The following is a 22253-nucleotide window of genomic DNA, read 5'->3' on the forward strand; positions in this document are numbered from 1 at the left end:
TGATCCCTCTGCTGGGAACATTTTTACCCCAAATATATGCAGTGTCTTCTCTCACCTTCGAGTCTTTGCTCAAATGTCACAACTATGGTGAGTCTTACTCTGACCATTTTATTTAAACTTGCAGTGTATGCTCCCTGCCTGACAATCCCCATCTTCTTTCTATACTTCATATTTTGGCATATTTTTCCTTTCCATAGCACATACTGACTTATAATGTGCTATTTAATATGTATTGCTTATCACTGATTTCTCTCAAATCGAAATGTAAGTACCCTGGTGCAAAGTTCTTTTTTGGTCCATTGATAAATCCAAAGTGCCTAGAACAATGCCTGGCACACAATTAGGCATTCAAATATCTGTTGAATACGTGAAATTCCTAATAATCAAAATTTTAAGAGACTTTTGTGACTACCACAGCAGCATACATCTCTACTTCACTGATCCATGTATCAACACAATGATAATTGAAGCATGGCAGGTACCTCACAGAAGAAATTCTCCACCTGATACTGACCACAGCAAGGTAACAAGAAAGTCAACACTGTTTACACCAAAGAGTTGCTGAAATCTCTTACCTAAGCCACTGCTGCCAATTGTTGGCACAGCTAAGAATTTATGATAACTGTAATGGAGAGGCTGGCAAATAGTTACCTAACAATCAAAGGACATTACTGAAAGTATACATTCAGTGGATCCTAAACCAAGGAAGAAGAAAAGTTGAGCTATGCATCCTATGTAGCTGGTATTTCTCCAGTGGCTTTGGATGCTGACCAGCATTTGGGAGACAGTTGAGGTGGTATACCAAAGGTCCAAATAAGACATTAGACAGAAAAAAAATACATGGGGTGTGGAGTCTGGGATCAAGGCATGACAAGATAATTATGGCCGAATTCCCAAGGAGGGTTATTATGTAGAAAATGGAGACAGTCACACACACACAAAAAAATTTCTAGTTTGGGCCATTCAGAGAAGTCCACCAGAACAAAGCAACTGGAGTGATGAAAAAAAAGTGTTATTGAATCTTCCCATTGCTTAACACTACTTTATGGAAACACCAGAGTCAGAATTTTGAAGCCAGATTATCCCTTGCTTAGAACTTAATGCTGGTTCATGAAACTACATGCAACAGAGGAACTGGATGGGGAATGTTGAAACAAGTAAAATGATGGATGTATTTTCTTTTATTACCTCAACAAGAAAGCTGAGAATTAGCTATTATATATCTGTATTTTAACAACCATATTTTAAGCCACTACTTTCATTTAGTAAATTCACAGTATACTAAGCAGAGATATTACAAAAGTAAAGGTAGCATATAGATGCATTACAAATTATCTGTTATATAAAGGTGTTGGATTTGTTAAGATTGAGAAAAACTAAGACTTCATTGGAACTTCATTAAATCTCTAATTTACTCAGTAAAAAAAAAATTAAGTCTTAATTTGGAAAGACCTTTACAAAATGCAGAATCTAAACTCAAGTGAAAAACCCACTCCAGAATGTTTTTTCCATCAATCTATTCATCCATCATCCACCTATCGATCTAATATTTATTGTCAATTTGCCATGTCAGGGGTTTGGAGGATCTAAGGATGAAACAGTTCGAGCTTACAGCCTCCTAGGGAAGCTAAGACTTATAGGTAAGTAACTACAATAGAGGGCAGAATGTGGTAATATGGTGCGTTTTTTCTCTCATCATAGTCATGCTGCCAATTACTAGCTGCTGTAAAAAATCACCCTTTAAAGCAGTAAATATGGGGGAAAATGCAGGGAGAACAATAAGGACAGTAAGTAAATTAATGGATGTAAATTCAATGTGCTATTATAAAGTGACTATATGGTAATTATGAAAACATGGAAATTTTTTTTTTACTGGGGAGAATGCATATACATTTAATCTATGATACAATTAAATACAGTTATAGTTATTCAATAAGCTGACACTGGGCAGGCATTCTCCTTTGTGCTAGGGAAACAATGATGCATAACCTTGGCCCTCAAGAAGCTCACATGTGGGGAGCAATCAGGAGGGAACTTAGGAAAGCCTAAAAAGGCAATGTGTTAATGCAGTAGACCCCATGGGAATAGTTTTCCTTAAACAATTTCCTCCTTGCTAAAGTGCTATAGTTAAATAAAATAATCGAAAAAAAATTTTTTTAAAAAGCAAGACAAAGTATGCAGTCCTGTCAAATGTAAAAATGAGTTTAAAAACTAAAAGGGCTTTTGGGGTCCAGGTTTAAAGCAAGACATCTACAAGATGAATCAGATAGCAAGAAACCTCATGAAACACCTAGAGACACTGTCCCTAAGCTATGACATCATATGGCCCCCTTTCTGTGAAGGTGAACATGTAAACCTAACTGGAACCAGCCTGTAGCACCAATGCAAGAGGCCTGGGGAGTGGAAGGTCAGCCCTTACTCCCTTCTTGCCAGGAAAGCCACCTTACTACATTTGGAATAAAAGGTGAGATGACATTCTGGAAAACTAGATTATGAGGGATCAATATTTCTGCCTTTTCTGGGTGTAACTGGCCTCTCCCAGCCCATTCTCCACCCCCACCCCCCAAATGCTGCTTTTGGGTGCGCCAGCTACAACTTCTGCTTCAAGCAGCTAAATTTCTATGCCTCAGATGTCTCAGAAAACTCTACTTGCACTATCATATGCAACAATTGTGCCTTTGAGAATGACTTTCAAGTCTAGCAAACCAGAATTTATCCATTTAGATGCATCTTTCCTATCAAGTGAGTTGCACTTAGTCCAACAACAGAATTATCTGTCAAACTGCCCTGGAACCCAAGTCGTCCATCCTCCATGGGTGAGCCACACAAGAACATGGGCCTGGTTGTTTAGAAGTTATGGCTTGTTTCCACCCAGGATCATCTAGCTTCAGAACTCACCCAATTCATCAGATCTGACAGCAAAGGATGGGAATTAACCACCACGATGGCTACTAAGAAGAATAAGCTGAAGGGTCCAGAGGCAACATCCAAAAACAGTTCTAGAAATGGTCTGCATAGTAGCAGAGCTCCAGAAGTGAGTGGGAGGTGGCTTCCTGAGTACCTTTCAGTGAGCAGGATGCTCTCACTGGGAGGGTGAGTTTGGCTAATTTGGTGTTAACCCACTCCACCACTTCTCATTGGACTTACCTGAATACAAGCACCTGTCTTCAACTTGCACAAGCTGCAGACTAAGGCCCACCGACTGGGCGGAATATGGGAGATCTTTGTGATTGGTTCCATTCTCTCAGGACAAGCAATGCTGACCTACAAATAAAACACCACCATAAGGCAGAACGCACCAAGGCATTCCAGAAGTACCTTTCACAAACCCTGAGTGGTATTACTCGCAGCTCAGAACATCAAAACAATGAGGTAAGCCATGTCTCTTAAGGTTATTATGGAACTAAGAATAAATGAAACCTGTCTCTAGCCACTGCTCAGGCCTTCAATCATTTCTAGTAATATAAACAATTCATATATAGGAGGAGAGGGGAGAAGTAGAGACTAAGCATGGTTACCTTAATGAATCAAAGATATCTACACTTTACTTAGGAACCAAAGAAAGCTACTGAGGAAAGGAATTAAGATTCACAAAATCTAGCACCTCTTACATGTTTGAGATGGTGCCACATGCCTTGTTTTTTTCATTTAACCAATGAACGATGAAAAACAGAGGCAGTGACATAATATTATTGAAAAGTAGTAGCAATCTGCAGCACATAAGTAGAAAAGATGAGGATGCTAACATTTAAAAATCAATCTTTAAAATCATGTAACTACTACCAGCTTAGTCTATTCCCCCAGCCAAAGTAGCTTGCTTGCTTTATTTATTTTTCATTTTTTTGGGCCATGCCACATGTACAGGATCTTAGTTTCCTGATCAGGGATTGAACCGTGCCTCCTGCAGTAGAAGCAGAGTCCTAACGATGTACTCAAAGTAGCTTTAAAGTGAAACGAGTCTTTGAGAGAGTGCTGAAAGAAATGCTTTTTTAAAAAAGATGGAAATTTTTGTGTGTGTGTGTGTGTGTGTGTGTGTGAAAATAAGGGGTCAAGCAACTTCTGATAAGAAGTGTTTTCTTTTTCTTTTCTTTAAAATATATAATGTGTTTTTAAGAAACAACTTTAAAAAGTGAAGGACCATTGAACAAGGACAGTTAAACAAGTACAAGTTCCACCCACATCAGGAAAGCAACAGTAGAAAGATCAGGGACATCTTGAACAGGCCCATAGATACTAGAAATCAGGTACTAGAAACTGTAAGAGAAGGTCAATGGTGAGAAAGCTTCTTTTAATAAAAACTCTTCCTGAGTCATATTCCAGACTTCTAACATTTTTTTCAGACTTTTAATATTTTGAAAGAATCTGCTTTATTAGCTAGGGAATTTGCTACTGGAAATTACTGATTCTCTGGCCAGAAACCTCAGAATTCATTTCACATGTCTATTAGCTGGATGTTCTTAGTAAGAAAAATAAAACCACTAGTCAAATTAAAAAAAAAAATATTGACTTCTGTATCCATAAGAGGGCTTCCCAGGTGGCGCAGTAGTAAAGAATCCGCCTGCCAGTGCAGGTTCGGTCTCTAGGTCAGGAAGTAGTAGCCATTTCCTGGAGTAGGAAATGGCAACCAGCTCCAGTATTCTTGCCTGGGAAATCCCATGGACAGAGGAGCCTGGCGGGCTACAGTCCATGGGGTCGAAAAAAGTCAGACTCAGCACACATATCCATAAGAATACTGTAGTATGTACCTAGGATTTTCAGTTCAGAAGTTGCAGCTTGCAGGCTCTAGAGGATGCGGGTTCAGTAGTTGTGGTGCATGGGCCTAGTTGCCCATGCATGTGGAATCTGCCTGGACCAGGGATTGAACCCATGTCCTCTGATTGAACCCAAGGCAGGCAGACTCTTAATCACTGGATCACCAGGGAAATCCAACGTATGGTACTTTTAAGGTAGGTTTTACCTTAAAAAAATCTGCTACTTATCCCCTTTTCTCTCATCCAAATTTATCCAATACCACTGGCAAAAGCGAAACGTGAAAGTGTTAGTCACTCAGTTGTGTCTGACTCTTGGTGACCCCATGGACTATAGCCTGCTAGGCTCCTATGTTCATGAAATTCTCCAAGCAAGAACACTGGAGTGGGTAGCCATTCTCTTTCTCCATGGGATCTTTCTGACCCAGAGAATGAAACCCCAGTCTTGTGCATTGCAGGCATATTCTTTACCATCTGAGGCACCAGGGAATGGCCCTGGTGGTATTTAAGGTAGGTTTTACCTTTAAAAAAATCTGCTGCTCATACCCTCTTCTCTCATCTAAATTTATCCAATACCACTGGTAGTACCACCTATAAATTAATTAGCATGGGCTCACATGCATCCAAGAAGGATGTGACAGAGGTCAAGGAGAACCATTATCAACTCAGAATCATGGGCAGGCAAGAAGCATCTCTATGAAGCCTCAGTCAGTTTGAATGTTGTGGGAGAACAAATGGCTCACAGACCTGGATGAATTCTTACCTCTGGAATCCATAGGGCACAGCTGACATGAGCCCATTTAGTCCCTGTTTTGGTGGTCTTCATGGCTCCACCTTTCTTTGGACATAACAGACATTGTGGATGAATGCCCAGGACACAGGAGCGACACAGCCAGCTGCCTTCTGGGACCTTGAGGATGCCGTAGCAGGCCTGGAGGCACGGGAAGGAGAGCGGGGAATGGTTAGCATCTACTTACTGGGTCAATGTCTGCTCTGGTACACAGTCACAGAGTACCCTCCACTTTTAGGAGAAAAGGTCAAACAAGCTCATATCCAGGATTTAGTAATTTTAAAACACTCAAAATAAAAAAGCAACTTCTAGCATCTGTTCTAAGATCAGCATGTCTCTCTATGAGAATTTACTTTAAGGGCAAACAGAGTAAGACTAGAAGGATATACACGCAAAGGTTAGCTCAACTGTTATGAGTTTTGTGATTGCATATTTTTTTCTTTTTTGCCTCCATTTTCTAAAGCTTTCTCAATGCTTATGTATTATAATTAGTCAGTCATATACTTACTGAACAATGTCTGTATGTCATGCACTGTTGTGATCAAGGAAAAAGTGTTAGGAAATAAGCAGAGTGACACTTCTGAAGAGCAAATGAGCTAATATTAAAGAGCCTGATAGTGCCTGGTGCATAAAAAAGCACTCTCAACAAATTGTAGCAATTACTTGCTTCGGTTGAAAAAAAAGGGACTTAATGGATCCTAAACTGAACACAATATTAGACTAATCACAATACTCCATAATGAGTTCTTGAAGCCACTTCAAATTCCTTACAGAATAAAGATGGATAAATAAATAAACTACTATGGGGGAGGGAGATTAGACTGGGTAATATTTTAGATTTCCTTTTCACTACCTCTAATCTCACCCATCCTTCCCCCTTACTGCTCAATCCTCATCATTAGAGACTATAGCTGAGGGCCACTTAGCTCCCCAGGTGACCTAGCATACCTTTACCAATGACTGATTCACCATTGCAGATTCAAAGTCTGTGCCTGCCCCAGAGAGTTCACCCACAGCTCAGATTCAAGTTCCAACAGTCACTATCATGTTAGCCCCCAACTAGCCTAGCCCCCTTTCTAAACTCTCTCCATCCATTATCACCACCATACTTTGCAGCTTCCAGATCCAAATTCCTTGATCTCTATTATCCACTTTCCTTCATCTGTTGTCCCCTGGGCTTGCTAATACTCCCTTCAGAGAGGTCACTAGACTCTGACCTTCTCCATCTCCACCACAGCTACTAAATCCAAGTCCTTATTCATATCATGCCTGGGCTGATTTATTTCTAAATTCTCTTCTTTTTCCTTCATACTTTCAATCCTTCTTCTGTTTGGCTGCTATGGTCTTTATACCAATGCACAGCAATAAAGCCTCTAAAATCTCCTTCTGCTCCCACCCCCAACTCCTCTAAAACCAGGGGGTTGGCAAACTACTTAAGGCCCATTTCATAAGGCAAACAAGCTAAATAAGAATGGTTTCCATATTCTTAAAGGAATGTTAAAAAAAATAATAATATGTAACAGGGACTATATGTGGTCTTTAAAGTATTTACTATCTGGCCCTTCAATGAAAAAGCCCACTGTTCTTCACCTCAATTCTCAGATCACTAGAACCCCTGTGTCTGTTCCACTTCCTGACTCCCAACCCCCACTCAACATGTTTTCCCTCATCAGGTACTTGGTCAATATCATGTATTCTTCTCTACTTTAACTGTTATGTTTCATCTCCTCAGTGATACTGTAAGGTCACTGGGGTAGGTTCTTTATCATCAATTTATCTGGATGGCTCGCTATGCTGAGCTTGAGTAGGTGGTTTGGTACAACAAATACATTTCACTCAAGAACTGAAGCTGGATTCTAACTATGCTGCTCTCACAAAAGCAGGACATCATTTTATAAGGTCCCTAACCTTCAAAGCTTTTTCCTTTTCTGAAATTCAGAGTCTGCAAAGAAATGAAAGCAAGCTTCCTCCCTAAAATAGAGCCTTTTTCAAACCAGCAAAAGAAAAACCAGTAGCTGGTTCTAGGAATACCCTTTATTACATGGCCATTTTATTGGGTAGAAAATCATTTACTGAGCTCTTATGTAGATTTATTCCTAGTCATAAGATCACAGAAGCTTGCAATTCACTGTAGTGGCTCTCAACTTTTCCTAGACCACAAAATGATGAAGGCTGGACTCTTAAAACTGCCCACATGCACGAACATATGTTTCACATATAACTTCAGGAGGTTAATAAATTTAGTGCCAAACATTATATATATGACAGGTATAAAAACTACGAGCATGTACCTTCAGGTAAATTAATTTAGGCCTCAGTTTGAGTGTTCAATATTTGGGCTAAGAAGTAGAAAATGGAACACATTAAGGGACTTGGAATGGTCCCAATTTTCACACTTTTTAATGAAAAAAATGTAAGTTCTTTTTAAAATCCAAAATTTACTGATGTAAAATAAAACTCTTCTAAAGCACTGACCATAAGTGTATTGTAGTCACAAAGAAACAAATGTTGATATAATATGGTGGCAGTAAAGAAGAAAAATTATGTTTAATAAAAACAATTGTCAACATGTCCCCAATTCTATTAAGTAAACCAAATCTTCCAAATCATTTAAAGTCACTTTTCAGTCAACAGAGGGAGCTCTAACCTAAGCATCTCTTTAGAATTCAAGTGAACATACTCACTTCAGAAGAATTCTCTTATACGAAACTTTCTGTGGCACCAACATTCAGCTTTAATACATACCAGTTTATATTCTGCAAGGCCTGGTCACGTGTTATTGTCATTTCTTTCTACGTGAGGAAAGGGACCATTTATAGTCATTACTGGGTATGTTTTCAAAGCAAAATACCTTTAAGGAGAATTATTATGCTGCATTTTGTTAGCCAAAGAACCTGGAAATAATTTATTAATATTTTGTCCTAACTGTGAAGGAAAAATACAGAAAATGTATACAGATGATCTTGGTACTATTACCTTCAAATCTACTAAAGATCCACAATCATTTATCTGAAAACTCTAGGGTAAGAAACATCAGGAAATTTAGAACTGTGCATATCTCAGGAAAGTAATACAGTATATACATGGCATATTATATAACCCCCTAATGCGACCAGGGCAGTACCATATAATCAAATACAATACATTAATAGTTCTCTAACAAAATATGAGTATTTTCACAAACTGGACTAAAGACTACAAAAAGCCTCACACTGGGTAAGTCCTGCATCTTCCTTCAAATCATTTGGTGCCAAACTTATATAAAATCCTGGTTTCTCTCTCCTGTATTATTTAGTCATTTTAGTAATTTTGTAGCCAGAATGACATTTCTGAATTACAAATCATATCCTTCAGGGTTGACAGGACAAAACTGAAGCTTCTTAGTTTATCAGGGAAGGCCTTTCACATGTTCCATGTATCCCTCTCTAGTCTCACTCTCCATGCCTTCCCTACTTGACCCCATCACTCTCCACAGTTCTGAACTGCTCAGACTTGCCTCTGACATACTTTGCCTACTCTTACTACCCCACCTGAACATGTCCTCCTCTCTGCCTGAACACATGCTGCTGGTTTTTTTTTCTGGCATTTCCTTTTAGCTGTTAAGATCAGCTTGGGTTCCACCTCCTGGAAGTTATCCCCAACCTCTATCCGTCCCATGCACTTCTACAGCAGCATGGACTTCTATCTACAAAAACACTTGGCATACTATGCTCAATGGGCAGTTTCCTCATAGAGCCTACACCAGACTCTGAATTCCCTGGGGGCAAAGACCATGTCTGCCTCTTCATCACTGTGTCTTCAGCATGCAGCAGAGTCCTGGTACGTGGAGGATGGTGTTGCATACCTATTTGCTAGATAAATTAACGAAATGAATGAAACACACATGTTCAAAAGGGTAAACAATTACTTAGGGTAAGGGACTTCAAGAAAGGACTTGAACTAGATCTTGAAAGATACGTAAAGTTTTGTTAGCCAGAAGTGGGAGAAGGCTGTAAGAGGTTGGGTAAAGTCACTTCATCTCTCTTGGTGCTATTTGTAAAATTAAGGAGTGGGTCAGTTTTTTACAATCCTAAAATTCTACTGTTTAAAAGTAGAGTGGACCAAGTTTCCTGGGAGTGGTATATTTGGGAGATGGAGGAGAGGTTTGGGTGCTAGGATGAGAAGTCCGCACTTTCAGATACAGGAAGTGTAAACTCACCAAGGTTACTGACCATGGGTGTAACCTGATGATATAAAAGGGACTCCAAGGCAGAGGAGAGACTCCCAGGCAGGTAGCAAGGAGACTCCCCAGGGGACTGTAAAAAGTATTGAACAAGGCGATCTCAATGGCTTGGGCATGATGATACACAATAAAGACCTGGGTTTAGCCCCCTGGATTAAAGTTAATAAGTCAACTTGGGGATCATAAGAAGTATTATTTCTAAAGGAATTACTGGAGAACAGCCAGGCCAAGTTGTTATTTTCACCCTTAAATGCAAGTTGCAACCCAGATATGGGTGCTGGAGATCATTACTGAGCTTCAGAAAGGCTGACCGTGGGGAGGTGGCGGTCTCCACTCTCACTAACCTGATGCACACAGATGTTACACTTATCACAGAACACCATATCATTCCCTTCTTCACTGTCTGGAGACCGGCACACATCACAGATCACATCTTCATCATACTCTATGCCTAGCCCTTCCTCTGTCTCAATAGCATGGTTCATATTTTCATGGCAATGGCGTTCCAGGACTTCTACTGTCTTTTCCATAAGATTCTCATCAACTGGCCCATAACCTGCACAGAAATACAAACAATCAATCAACCCATCAGTCAGCTGTCATTCCCAAATCACCTACTGTGAGCCCAGTGCAAGGGTATGGGGATTCTAAAGGATAAAATCATCTCTTCCCTGATTTTAAAACCAGATTTTAAAGAATCTTTTACTAGAGCTGTTCTAAAATTAGTGTTTGACACATGAAAGGAGAAATACATTTCACCATATTCCTTGTAAGCTATATACACTGACCCTTTCAATTTTCTGTCCAAATCCTAGCCAGTCTCCTCCTAAAATTTGTTTTCTCTCTCTCTCTCTCTCTTTTTTTTGGCTGCACCATGCGACTTGCAGGATCTCAGTTCCCCAACCAGGGACTGAACTTGGGCAATGTCAGTAAAAGCCTGGAATCCTAACCACTAGACCACCAGGGAACTCCCCTGAATTTGTTTTCTCTTAATCCCACTGAGGGAGGACTTTCACTGAACTTTGTAATTTTGAACACTTTAGTTTACAGTATAATAATTAGAATCATATAACTATTTGGATATAAACAACATGCAATACAATGCAATGAATTGCATTCTCAGCAAACTAGTTCCAATGAGCACATTTAATGGAAATTTTCATACAAAAAGGTACCAAGTCATAAAACAAAATTCTAGGTACTGTATATGTTACTATACATATGAAATACTTGTTTTTCAAATCTGATTTTTAGAAAATCCAATAATATTTTCTAATGACAAACTATAATATAAAATAAACTTATTAGCATTCACAAATCTAATTGGAAATTCTGAAATACCTTTTTTTGCCTCTTGATTCTTTTTCCTTCTACACTTTTAATTTTTCTCAGTCTTCTATACATATTAACCCAACTAAAAGATTCATAAGATGGCTATTGGTAACAACAAACATTTTTCATTTTAGGGGGACTGATGATTTTGTGAGAGCACACATGTATTTACCCTAACAGCCTATAAACTCAGGAATAATTCTCAAAATGATCTAAAACAAATTTACCCAATTATTTCACTTAATTTGTAATATAAGACCCTAAGGAACTTTAGAATTTCACATAAACTACCTTTTCAATGCTGTAGCTACTTATGAAACCAAAAACTACTCAGGTAGTATGTTTAATTTTTCCAGCCAAGACAAATTGCACATTTTTTCCCATGAAGTGAAGGACTATAGTGTCTGGTTAAAAAAACACTTGGATTCAAATTCCCACTTGACCTCATATTGGTTACATAAGCTTTGCAGTCCATGGGGTCACAAAGAGTCGGACACGACTGAGTGACTGAACTGAACTGAAGCTTTGACAAGTTATTTGCCCTCCTTAGGACTTAGCTTCCTTATCTATAAAAATAAGGATAATAATACCAAACTCTTGATCTCTTATGAGGCAGAGATGAGATCATGTTCCTACATTGCTTAGTACAGTGCAAAATATAGTATAGTATGCAGTAAGCTCTCAATGTTTAGAATTCCTTAATCTGAATAAAAAACATGCTTAAGTTAATATTATTTTTAAAACTTTAAGTTCTTAAAACCTTACTACAATATCACTGTAAAGGAAGGCTTGAGATAAAGTTATCCTCTTTTAAAAACTCATCCAAGCCTAAATGCAATGTGATATCATGGATGGGATCCTCCAACAGAAAAAGGTCATTAGTGGAAAAACTGGTGAAAATCCAGTGAAATCTAGAATTCAGGTAATAGCACTGTACCTGCGCTGGTTTCTTAGCTCTGACAAATGTACCATAGTAAAGTGAGATGCTAACATGAAGGGAAACAAACTGCATGAGGGGTATTATGCTGTATTAAATCTGCAGCTTTTCTTCAGACTTAAAACTGTTTCAAAAATCTTTTTAAGAAAACTCATCCAAAGAGAATTAATGTGAGATACCAAAGGGACTTTGTTATAAGGCAGTGTCATGTTGAAGGCAGCACTGTAATGTCTTCAGTGTATATGAATGCTATATGGTTCATAAATACAATTGCACATTGAGCCATCAATCCATTTGATTATACCCTCATACCCTCATTTTCCCTGTCAGTTTTTTATTTCCTTTTCTTTGGGGTTCTCACCCTAAATTTTTTTGACACCCCTCTTTCCTCTTAGAAGGTAGAACAAGAGAAGACACTAAACAAGAAGTTTTAAAAAGCAAGAAATAAGTATTGGTTACTGGCAGAATAACTATCATGCCAAACTGAATTTAATATAATTTTAATTTTTCATTCACATGCATTCAGATACCAACCTCAAAAGAAAGAAAAAAGAGGGAAGAAAAGGAAAACCACTGATTCCTGTACTAACAATGAACAAATGTGATTCAAACAAAATCAAATGTATCCTTCACTGTATCTCATACAGAGAGTTAAGAACCACCCAGTTTCACAGGACCGCTTGGACCTAAACACTGTTTGGATGGAAGACAGGTCAAAAAGAACTGTGTGTAAGTATAAGGTGAGCTTCCTTTCAGCCCAGAATTTCCAAACATTGCTGGTATGGTACTGTATGGCATACGTTTACTTTAAAATTACTACTATGTTTACTTCCAAGTTTTTTGTTTGCTTGTTTTTGCTTCATTTTATTCTATTTTTTGAGAGTTGCATGACAACTTTAGAACTCACTGGAGGTAGCTAAGAACTGCTTTGGGGATGTTTTGCCTTAGGCCTGCCATTCTTCCAGGCAGCAAAATTCTAAGTCCTTCATTAAGGCATCCTTGGTCATATCAACCTGTCAGTTGCAGTGGTGCTGCCCAATGCTAAAGTTGGAGCTTCTTGCCATTAGGCGGCAATGTTAGAGGTGCCACTATCCTTGGCCCTGCTCACTCATCACAGTACTCTCCAGGGCTGAGTGAAGAACCAGTCTCAGAATCCTTCTCAACCAGAAGTCCAATCAGCCAGGACCATTATACTCAGAACTGGGAAACAGCCTCATGAAACCTACATGCTATCCCTGATCCGTGATATTTATCATAAACAAGGAAAGAAAAGGTCAGATTTAAATACCACTGCTCTACTTCAATATATTTATGCATTTCAGGAAATGCCTCATTAAGATTCAAGAGGAAAATAAATGAAGAGCCCAGAAAAGAAAGGAAGCCACAGAATGAAAGCAAGTTAAATGGTCTTGAAAACTTAAAAAAAAATAACAAATCCAGTCAAGGAACAAGTTACATGTGAGAAAACAACTTACCCATTGCAGTGAGGTCTTCATTGAGTTCCTGGAGCCAGAAGATGTCCATGTCGTCTAGGTCATAGCGGCACACAGATGCTGCCAGCTCCTTGATGTTGATGTAGCCAGGCTCTGAGGTCTCTGGGTTGGAGCACTGGATATATTTTCGGGGCCGGACAAATAGGACCTCCTTTTTCTTGTCGGCCATAACCCTAGCAAAGCAAAAAGACACTGATAACAATCAACAAATGACAGATTCCATGCACTGACTGGATGGCTCAATAGCACTCAGGCCATACAGTGGAGCTAAATGTTCTCCCTCCCCACCCTGGGGAAATCCCCTGCTCTGCCAACTGAAAGGCATGATAAGACCCCTTTCTAGAAGGCAAATAGTTCTACAAATCCAGTTTTGTCATTTGCTGTGAATACTCTGACTTTTAATGAAATGCTTCATTTACCCTGTGGCTCCTAAGTCCCTACTACCACTCATTCTAATAAAATGTTGTTGCATTGTGAGTTCTTGGTGCAATGGCCACCACATTTATTTAGAAGGGGAAATAGCAGAAGGAGTGATACCTGTACAAAGGCACAGCCAGGTTCCACACCAAAGGTAAGTTTTAGCTAAATTCATGATTTTCTATCATAGAGGCCATACTGGATGGTAGTAAAGAGTACAGGCTATAGACTCACACAATCTGTTTTTTACTTCCACTCATTTGCATGGTGGTCTTGGGCAATTACTTAATTTCTATAAAGTCCAGTTTTCTTAGTTAAAATATAAGGATGATAATCATAAATTATAATAGTATCAAACTTATACAGTTATTATGATGATTATATGAAATTAAATAATCAAGTGCTTAGCACAGTGTACAGTAAAAACTGGATGATTAATAATGCCATTGTTACTTTTATATCTCCTATTTTCACTATTTATACAGATGAGTTAAAGCCAAGAAGCTATAGATTTATACAAACTTAAGGCATTTCTCAACCATAAATGATAGTGACTGTAAGTCTGGGCCAGGATAAGACAATGGGATGAAAGATTCCCATTCTTCCATCATATTATCTAGCAGGCCTAAGTCAACCCATATTTCCCCTAACCTCTCCTGACACTTAAGATCCTAAGGCAAGGAAACCAAATAAGGAAAGAAACAGAAATTCTCACACCAATGACTGACTCCATAATCAATGTTTTAGATGCTACATGAAGTATCAGAACACATAACCAAGAGGGAATCTGAATAATTATTCCCTGGAAATTTTAAAGAACAGGGTAAGCCATCTAAAGAAGAGAGAAAGAAATATATATACATATATAAAATAGTGAAAACTGTTTCTCTGGAAGGCTTCTGGAGCCAGTTTCCCTACTTTAGAGTTACTATGTGTGTAGAATGATTCATAAACATAAGTGTATTCATATGAATACACATAACTATATTAGGTTGGTGCAAAGGTAACTGTGCTTTTGCATTGTTGAATTTTGCTGTTTGATATTAGAATACATCCTTAAATAAACATGGCTATGTTAGACATCATTTTAATGCACATTTCTTGCTTTATGTTTTTTGCTAATGACTTATTACTTGCTGTTTACTTTATATTTATTTTAAACTACAGAAATGATGTTAGGCAAAAAGTAAATTCGAACAATTTTTTTATTCAAGTTCAAAATGAGTTATAAAGCAGGGGAGACAACTCACAACATCAACAATGCATTTGGCTCAGGAACTGCTAACGAACATACAGTGCAGTGGTGGTTCAAGAAGTTTTGCAAAGGAGTCAAGAGCCTTGAAGATGAGGAGTGTAGTGGCTGGCCATCGGAAGTAACAACCAATTGAGAGCATCATTGAAACTGGTCCTCTTACAACTATATGAGAAGTTGCTGAAGAACTCAGTATCGACCATTCTATGGTTGTTCAACATTTGAAGCAAATTGGAAAGGTTAAATAACTCATTAAGTGTGTGCCTCATGAGCTGAGTGAAAAAAAAATCGTCGTTTTGAGGTGTCTTCTTCTTTTATTCTACACAACAACAACAAAACATTTCTTGATCAGATTGTGATGTGTGATGAAAAGTGGATTTTGTATGATAGCCAGCGATGACCAGATCAGTGGCTGGACTGAGAAGTGCCAAAGCACTTCCCAAAGCCAAACTTGCACCAAAAAAAGATCACGGTCAGTGTTTGGTGGTCTGCTGCTGGTCTGATTGACTACAGCTTTCTGAATCCCAGCAAAACTATTACATCTGAAAAATATGCTTAGCCAGGTGATGAGATCACCGAAAATTGCAACACCTGCAGCTGGTATTGATCAACAGAAAGGGCCCAATTCTTCTCCATGACAATGCCTACCCAACTGCACATCACACCACCAATGCTTCAAAAGTTGAACAAATTGGGCTATCAAGTTTTGCCTCATCTGCCAGATTCTCCTGACCTCTTGCCAACCGACTACCACTTCTTCAAGCATCTTGACAACTTTTCTCAGGGAAAACACTTTCACAACCAGCAGAAGACAGAAAATGCTTTCCAAGAGTTCATCGAATCCTGAAGCATGGAGTTTTGCACTATAGGAATAAACAAACTTATTTCTCGTTTGCAAAAATGTGTTGATTGTAATGGTTCCTATTTTGATTACTAAAGATGTGTTTGAGTCTAGTTATAATGATTTAAAATTCATGGTCTGAAAATGCATTCACTTTTGTACCAACTTAATATACAGAGGTACAGTCCACTCTGTAAATATAGAGTGAATATTTCCTAAGCATTCTTCTAGAAACTTATGATTCCAAATAACGCATGTTGAATAAAATAACTACATGCATTCACATATTTTAATTTTTAAAAAACCATACAGAGCTTTTAAAGCCAAAGGCAATAAAATATTTGAGGAAGAAGTAGAACTCCAAAATAATTAATGGAAGCTAAAAATTTGGGAAATGCTCTCAGAGGCCTGCTTCCCACTGAAATGAACCCAACTGAAAAGGCCAAGACATGCGTATGAATTCCCCACAGTCTATGAGATTAAATATGCTGTGCTGTTTGGTGCATGTTTTATGAGGTAATTATAGAATATTTATTTTTTTCAAGATTCATCTTTTTCTAAAAGGAAGAATATTTTGCTTATCTATTCATCTTAATTGCCTCAAATTCCCTGTGGAACAAGGTAGACCTAGAGATGTTCTTGATTTAAACTAATACATTTATTAAGCTTCTGGAAGAAAATAAAAAGGAGTATCTTTATGACCTTGGGATAGACAAAGATATTTTAAGTAAGACACAAAGTCATTAACCATAAAGGAAGAGACTGGAAATACTGTTTATCAACAGTGTATAATAAACTTTTACAAATCAATTAGAAAACGACAGATAAGTCAGTTAAAAACTGGGCAAAAAATTTGAATAGACACTTCACAAATAAGGCTATCCAGATGGCAATAATCTCAAAAGGTTCTCAACTTCATCAGTTAATACAGAAATGCAGATTGAAATCATAATCACCATTACCTACTAGAATGGCTAAACTTGAAAAGATTGAGCAAAAATTGAAGATACTAAGTGCTTGTAAGGAAATGGAGCAAACAGACCACTGCTGCTGGGAATGTGAACTAGTACAATCATTGTGGCAAACTGTCTGGCAGCAGATATTATGGCTGAACATATGTATACTCTATGACCCAGCAAACCCACTCCTATGAATATACTTTAAAAAGTACACATACATATATATACACACACACACTAAAAGATGAACAAAAATGTCCATATTAGCATTTTTCATAATAGCTGAAAACTGAGAGCAAACCAAATATCTATCAAAAGTAGAATGCATAAATAAAGTGTGGTATATTCATACAATGGAATATTACACAGAAGTGAAACTTAATGAAATGCTACATGCAACAGCATGGATGAATCTCACAACCATAATGATGAACAAAATAATCCAGTCTCAGTATGAAGGTTAAAAACTGGCAAAACTGCCACCTATGGTGAATGAAGTCAGTGGGGAGGAGAAGGAGGGCTTCTTGGGTGTTGATAATGCTCTATTTCTTGATCTGGGTGGAGGTTAAACAAGGGTATCATGAAAACTGAGTTATACAGTTATGCATTGGTTATCTTTCTGGGTGTATATTTCAATGCAAAATTTATAACACGATGATGATATTATCTCATTCATCTTTTCATATGTCTGAATCTAAGGACTAAGCCTATGACAATAAAAAAAAATATAGGCTCAAACAGTAATGGCAAAGGATACCCACAAGGAGAAATTCTTATGATAGAGGGAAGGTCCATGACAATAAATGAAAAAATACTACTTTGGGTTTTGTAAAATGCAGCTTTAAGATCTTCAAGTACACATTATATTGCTATAGCTGGTGGAAATCCCAGGATCATCCCTTGGTGATTTTCTTCTCTGGCCACTATATACTAGGTAGAGGGGCATTCTCTGAATGGTCATCAGATCATTGAACAAAATAGCAAAAGCAACAAGCCTAGAGGTATGAGCAAGTTTGTTAGGGTGATGCAGTAAGTGCAGTTTTAAATTTGGATGTTTGAATGTAAATGAATGTGTAATAACTTCCTGGATGACCAATTTTGGTGAAAGGACCCACAACCACACCTACTTAGCCTCATAGAAAGAAGGCCTCTCCACCTGCTCCTCAGAGTAGGTCAGCTAACCTCTGGCCCATGTGAACACTGCTGTGACACTAAGGAGGCATTAAAAAGAAGCTGGAACCACTCTAAGCTGACCTACAGCCTCTTCCAGTGTTTTATGCACACTGAGTCCTTAGTGAGTCTTCAGTTGATCTAAATATTTAACAGGGAGAGACTATTATTAAAGAGACTTCATTTCCTAACAAGTGGATCAGAATCATTTGTGAATAGCACAAAAATTGCACAAATTCCATAACATCATGGACTTTTAAAGGCTTGAGTAAATGTCTTAAAAGCTAACTAAATAGAAGCCCCTTATAATAATATCCCTAGGAATAGTTTCCCAAGATGCCCCTTGTTAATTTTGCCACTCTTGCTTCTCTGCAAGACTCCATGTCTCATCTATGAACAAAGGACAATTATAACCTCTATGACAGATGGTATTTTAAAAATTCCACATGCTCTCTTCTACAATGTGACTCTGCCCCTCCCCCATCAAGTGGTGAAGTCTATTTCCCCTCCTCTTGAATCAGGGAGGGCATGTGACTCTTTTCACCAATGGAATACAGCAGAAGTGATGCTATCAGAATTGCAAGGCTGCATCATAAAAGGGAAAACAGCTTTCACTCTGTTTGCTGGAACACATACATATGGACCCCTGTGCCTAAGGCCTGTGAAGAGTCTGCCTACACAGAGGTTGTCATGCTATGAGGAAACCAAATCAAACAGAGAGGCCACATGCAATATTTACTCATCCCAGCACAGGGAGCAGACATGTTAGTGAAAAAACCTTTAGATGATTCCAGCCCCCAGCTGCTGAGTCACCCCAAACTTCAAGTCTTCCTCATTGAGGCCCTCGGCATCATAGAGCAGAGACTAACCATCCCAACTGTGCCCTGTCTGAATTTCTGGCCCACAGAACCAGTAACTATAAAAACATGGTTGCCTGACAATAAGTTGGGGAGCAACAGTAACTGAAAAAACAATTTATACAGCAATAGTAACTGGAAAAACCACCAAAAGACCGCTTTAAACTTTAAATAAGATAGATGTGTACATAAAAGTGCTCTTTATTAATTCTCATAACTGAAAGCAAAATGGTAGACTGCTGCTACCTAAAATGGAAAGGAAAAAGAGCTGAAGAGTGGGGCAAGGAGAGTAGTGGGAGGTGAGAGAAGCATGATGGTGAAATACAGCAGTGGAGTGGGAGGCAGGCTTGTGCTCCCATATATCACTAGGGGCCATTCTTCCTTTGACTTGCTGCATTGGTGTTTTTATCTATTTGAGTCTAGAGTTTAGTGAAGAAAGTACTGTTCTCTGTAACCTAGTTAATCAAATATTTACATTCCAAGGAGAAACAGGGGCCTCTCTGGATATCTAATCATCCTCTCTTTCAGTATCACTAATGACTCAGAAGTATATTTGTTAAGTGAAAAAAGCAAGTTACACAATGTTCCCATTTATTTGTACATACATATGTACATGTTGTCAGAGAAGGCAATGGCAACCCACTCCAGTACCCTTGCCTGGAAAATCCCATGGATGGAGGAGCCTGGTAGGCTGCAGTCCATGGGATCACGAAGAGTTGGACACGACTGAGGGACTTCACTTTCACTTTTCACTTTCATGCACTGGAGAAGGAAATGGCAACCCACTCCAGTGTTCTTGCCTGGAGAATCCCAGAGACGGCGGAGGCTAGTGAGCTGCCATCTCTGGGGTCATACAGAGCTGGACACGACTGAAGCAACATAGCAGCAGCACATACATGTTGTATAAGCACACATATACAGTTAATATTTGTGTCCTGATGTTTTTGTTTTTACAGTAAGTCAATTAATAATTCATCTAAGGCTTCCCAGGTGGTGCTAGTGGTGAAGAATCTGCCTGCCAATGAAGGAGCCAAAGAGATGAGGGTTTCATCCTTGGGTTGGGAAGATCCCCTGGAGGAGGAAATGGCATCCTACTCCAGTATTCTTGCCTGGAAAATTCCAAGGGCAGAGGAGCCTGGTGGCTACAGTCCATGGGGCCACAAACAGTCAGACATGACTGAGCGAGTGAGCATGGGCACACAAGCACACGCATACAACATTAACCATTTATGTGTAATATAACTTATAATGCATGCTTCCTTTCAAACAAACATGAAGCATTGTTTTCCTTCCATCAGACCCTTACTGTGAAAGAAACTAATTTAAATAAACAAATGAAAACAAAACAAAAGCTTATCACTGATGAGCATCAAAATCATCCAGTCTACCTAAAAAACATGCAATGGTGTTACTATCACTTTTATTTGTTGACCTTAATTTCAAAAAATTCCTGTGGTAATGAACAGGCTTATCTAAACAGCTGAAACTTGCAGTGCAAGATGGCTCTGTTTCATAATTCTCTGTAGCCCTCACCTCAATCACCACATATACATACTACACTACCCTAAAGGACAAGAGAATTGCAGAAACTACAATGGAACAGAGAGGAAAACCTTACCTGAAAGTCAGAACAAAAATTCTAAAAGGATTTGCTCCACCTAATCTGCTGTATCTTTTTCCATCCCTTTTCAGTTACTACAGCAATGAATAAGAGTAATTCTAGGACCCAAGAAACATGTCAATTCATATACATCCAAAATTTCTTCTGTAAGTCCATTAGAAAACACAATTCTGAAGTATTTTGACAATCTTGTGACTTAGATAATAAATAAAAAGCATGTTTAGTTTTATTAGTATTTAAGTTTCTCTAGCTGATTGACTTAATCTGGCTGTAGGCAATAAGACAAGTAACTCAAATACACACATTACTATTGTGATGGAATGAAGAAAGTCACAAATCCTTTGACAGTCCTGTCAAGAGGTGGGATCTATTTCCCTCCTCTTCAGTCTGAGACTACTCTAATAAAACATGGTAGAAGTAGTACTGTGTCATTTTCTGAGCCTAGGCCTTGAGAATGGCACCTTCTACTTCTTATCTCTAAGAATACTCACTCTTGGAGCCCAGAGGCTGCCATGTAAGAAGTCAGGCTATTCTGATCATGTGGACAGGTCCTAATACTAAATGGGAATCTGGGCAGTACACATCACAGCATCAACTACAGGGTTACAATGGTGAATAAAATCAGTAAGTTTCCTGTGCTCATGTAGCTTTGAGTTTGTAATGCCACTGCCAAAGTGTAAGAGAGAAATGCTAATATGTTCACCAAACCCTAGATGTTTTTCATCTAGGCACATAGTAAGGCTGCATTCCCCAGTATCTTTGCAGTTAGGTGGGCCATATGAATGAGTTCTGGCTAATGGCATATGTGCGGATCATCTACTTAAAAGTCTAGACCCCCTCCAAATATACCTGCATCACCCTCCATGCTGTCTTTTCTTTTCCTGCAAACTGAATTTAGAAGTTTGGGGGTGGAAAAGAGTGGGAAAAGACCTAGCAGATAGAGGAGCCACTCCAAAAAAGAGCCTGAGTCTCTGAATGACTATGAGGGGCAGAGATGATTCACATCTCAAACCCACACTGGATGGAGACATGTGCAAAAAATAAAACCTTCATTGTGTTAAGATGCTGAGATTCTTGGAGATGTTTGTTATAGCATTTGGCCTATCATGACTAATACGTACATAATGGTAAAAAGTTTTTTCCCAGTATTTTCATGTTTGTTTCTACTTAAGTAACTACTGCATTACATTAGATTCATTCTTAAATTTCTCTAGCAGATTTATATTTTGGGATAGTCTCTCTAGAGATATCCATCAGTAGAAAATAACCAACCAACAAGGTTTAAATTTTACTAAAACTAACATGGAGGAGTCAACTCAAAATACTATATTAAAAGATTTTAATTTTTACATTCTGATACTTTTTATATGTTATTGTGAACTGCTGCAACATTCTTTATTAAAAGCATTTAGCACAAAATCAAGGAATGTCCTCATGCTTTTAAAGCACACAGATTAATTTTTTAAGTTTGGGAGGCAGGAAGAATTTTTACAATTAAATAACTATTAGTGAACATTTCTTTTTATTTTTTTAAATGTAACAATATTAATGTAATAATGCTTGGTCAAAACTAAAATCACTATGCCAAAGATGAATCAAGCACTGATTCTCGAG

The 22253-nt window shown here is 38.3% G+C and overlaps 1 protein-coding gene across 1 annotated transcript in view; it reads right to left on the reverse strand.

Annotated features, from left to right (window-relative positions):
- Positions 1-22253, reverse strand: part of JADE3 (jade family PHD finger 3) — a 136318-nt gene that overhangs the window by 17763 nt on the left and 96302 nt on the right. The window contains exons 5-8 of the mRNA XM_020871659.2: positions 13505-13695; positions 10105-10316; positions 5512-5679; positions 3148-3264 (exon numbers count right to left, since the gene is read on the reverse strand). Of these exons, the coding sequence (XP_020727318.2) occupies positions 3148-3264; positions 5512-5679; positions 10105-10316; positions 13505-13695 (688 nt within the window). The remainder of the gene's footprint in view (positions 1-3147; positions 3265-5511; positions 5680-10104; positions 10317-13504; positions 13696-22253) is intronic.

The sequence above is a fragment of the Odocoileus virginianus genome, chromosome X (assembly GCF_023699985.2).
Source record: "Odocoileus virginianus isolate 20LAN1187 ecotype Illinois chromosome X, Ovbor_1.2, whole genome shotgun sequence".
NCBI lineage: Eukaryota > Metazoa > Chordata > Mammalia > Artiodactyla > Cervidae > Odocoileus > Odocoileus virginianus.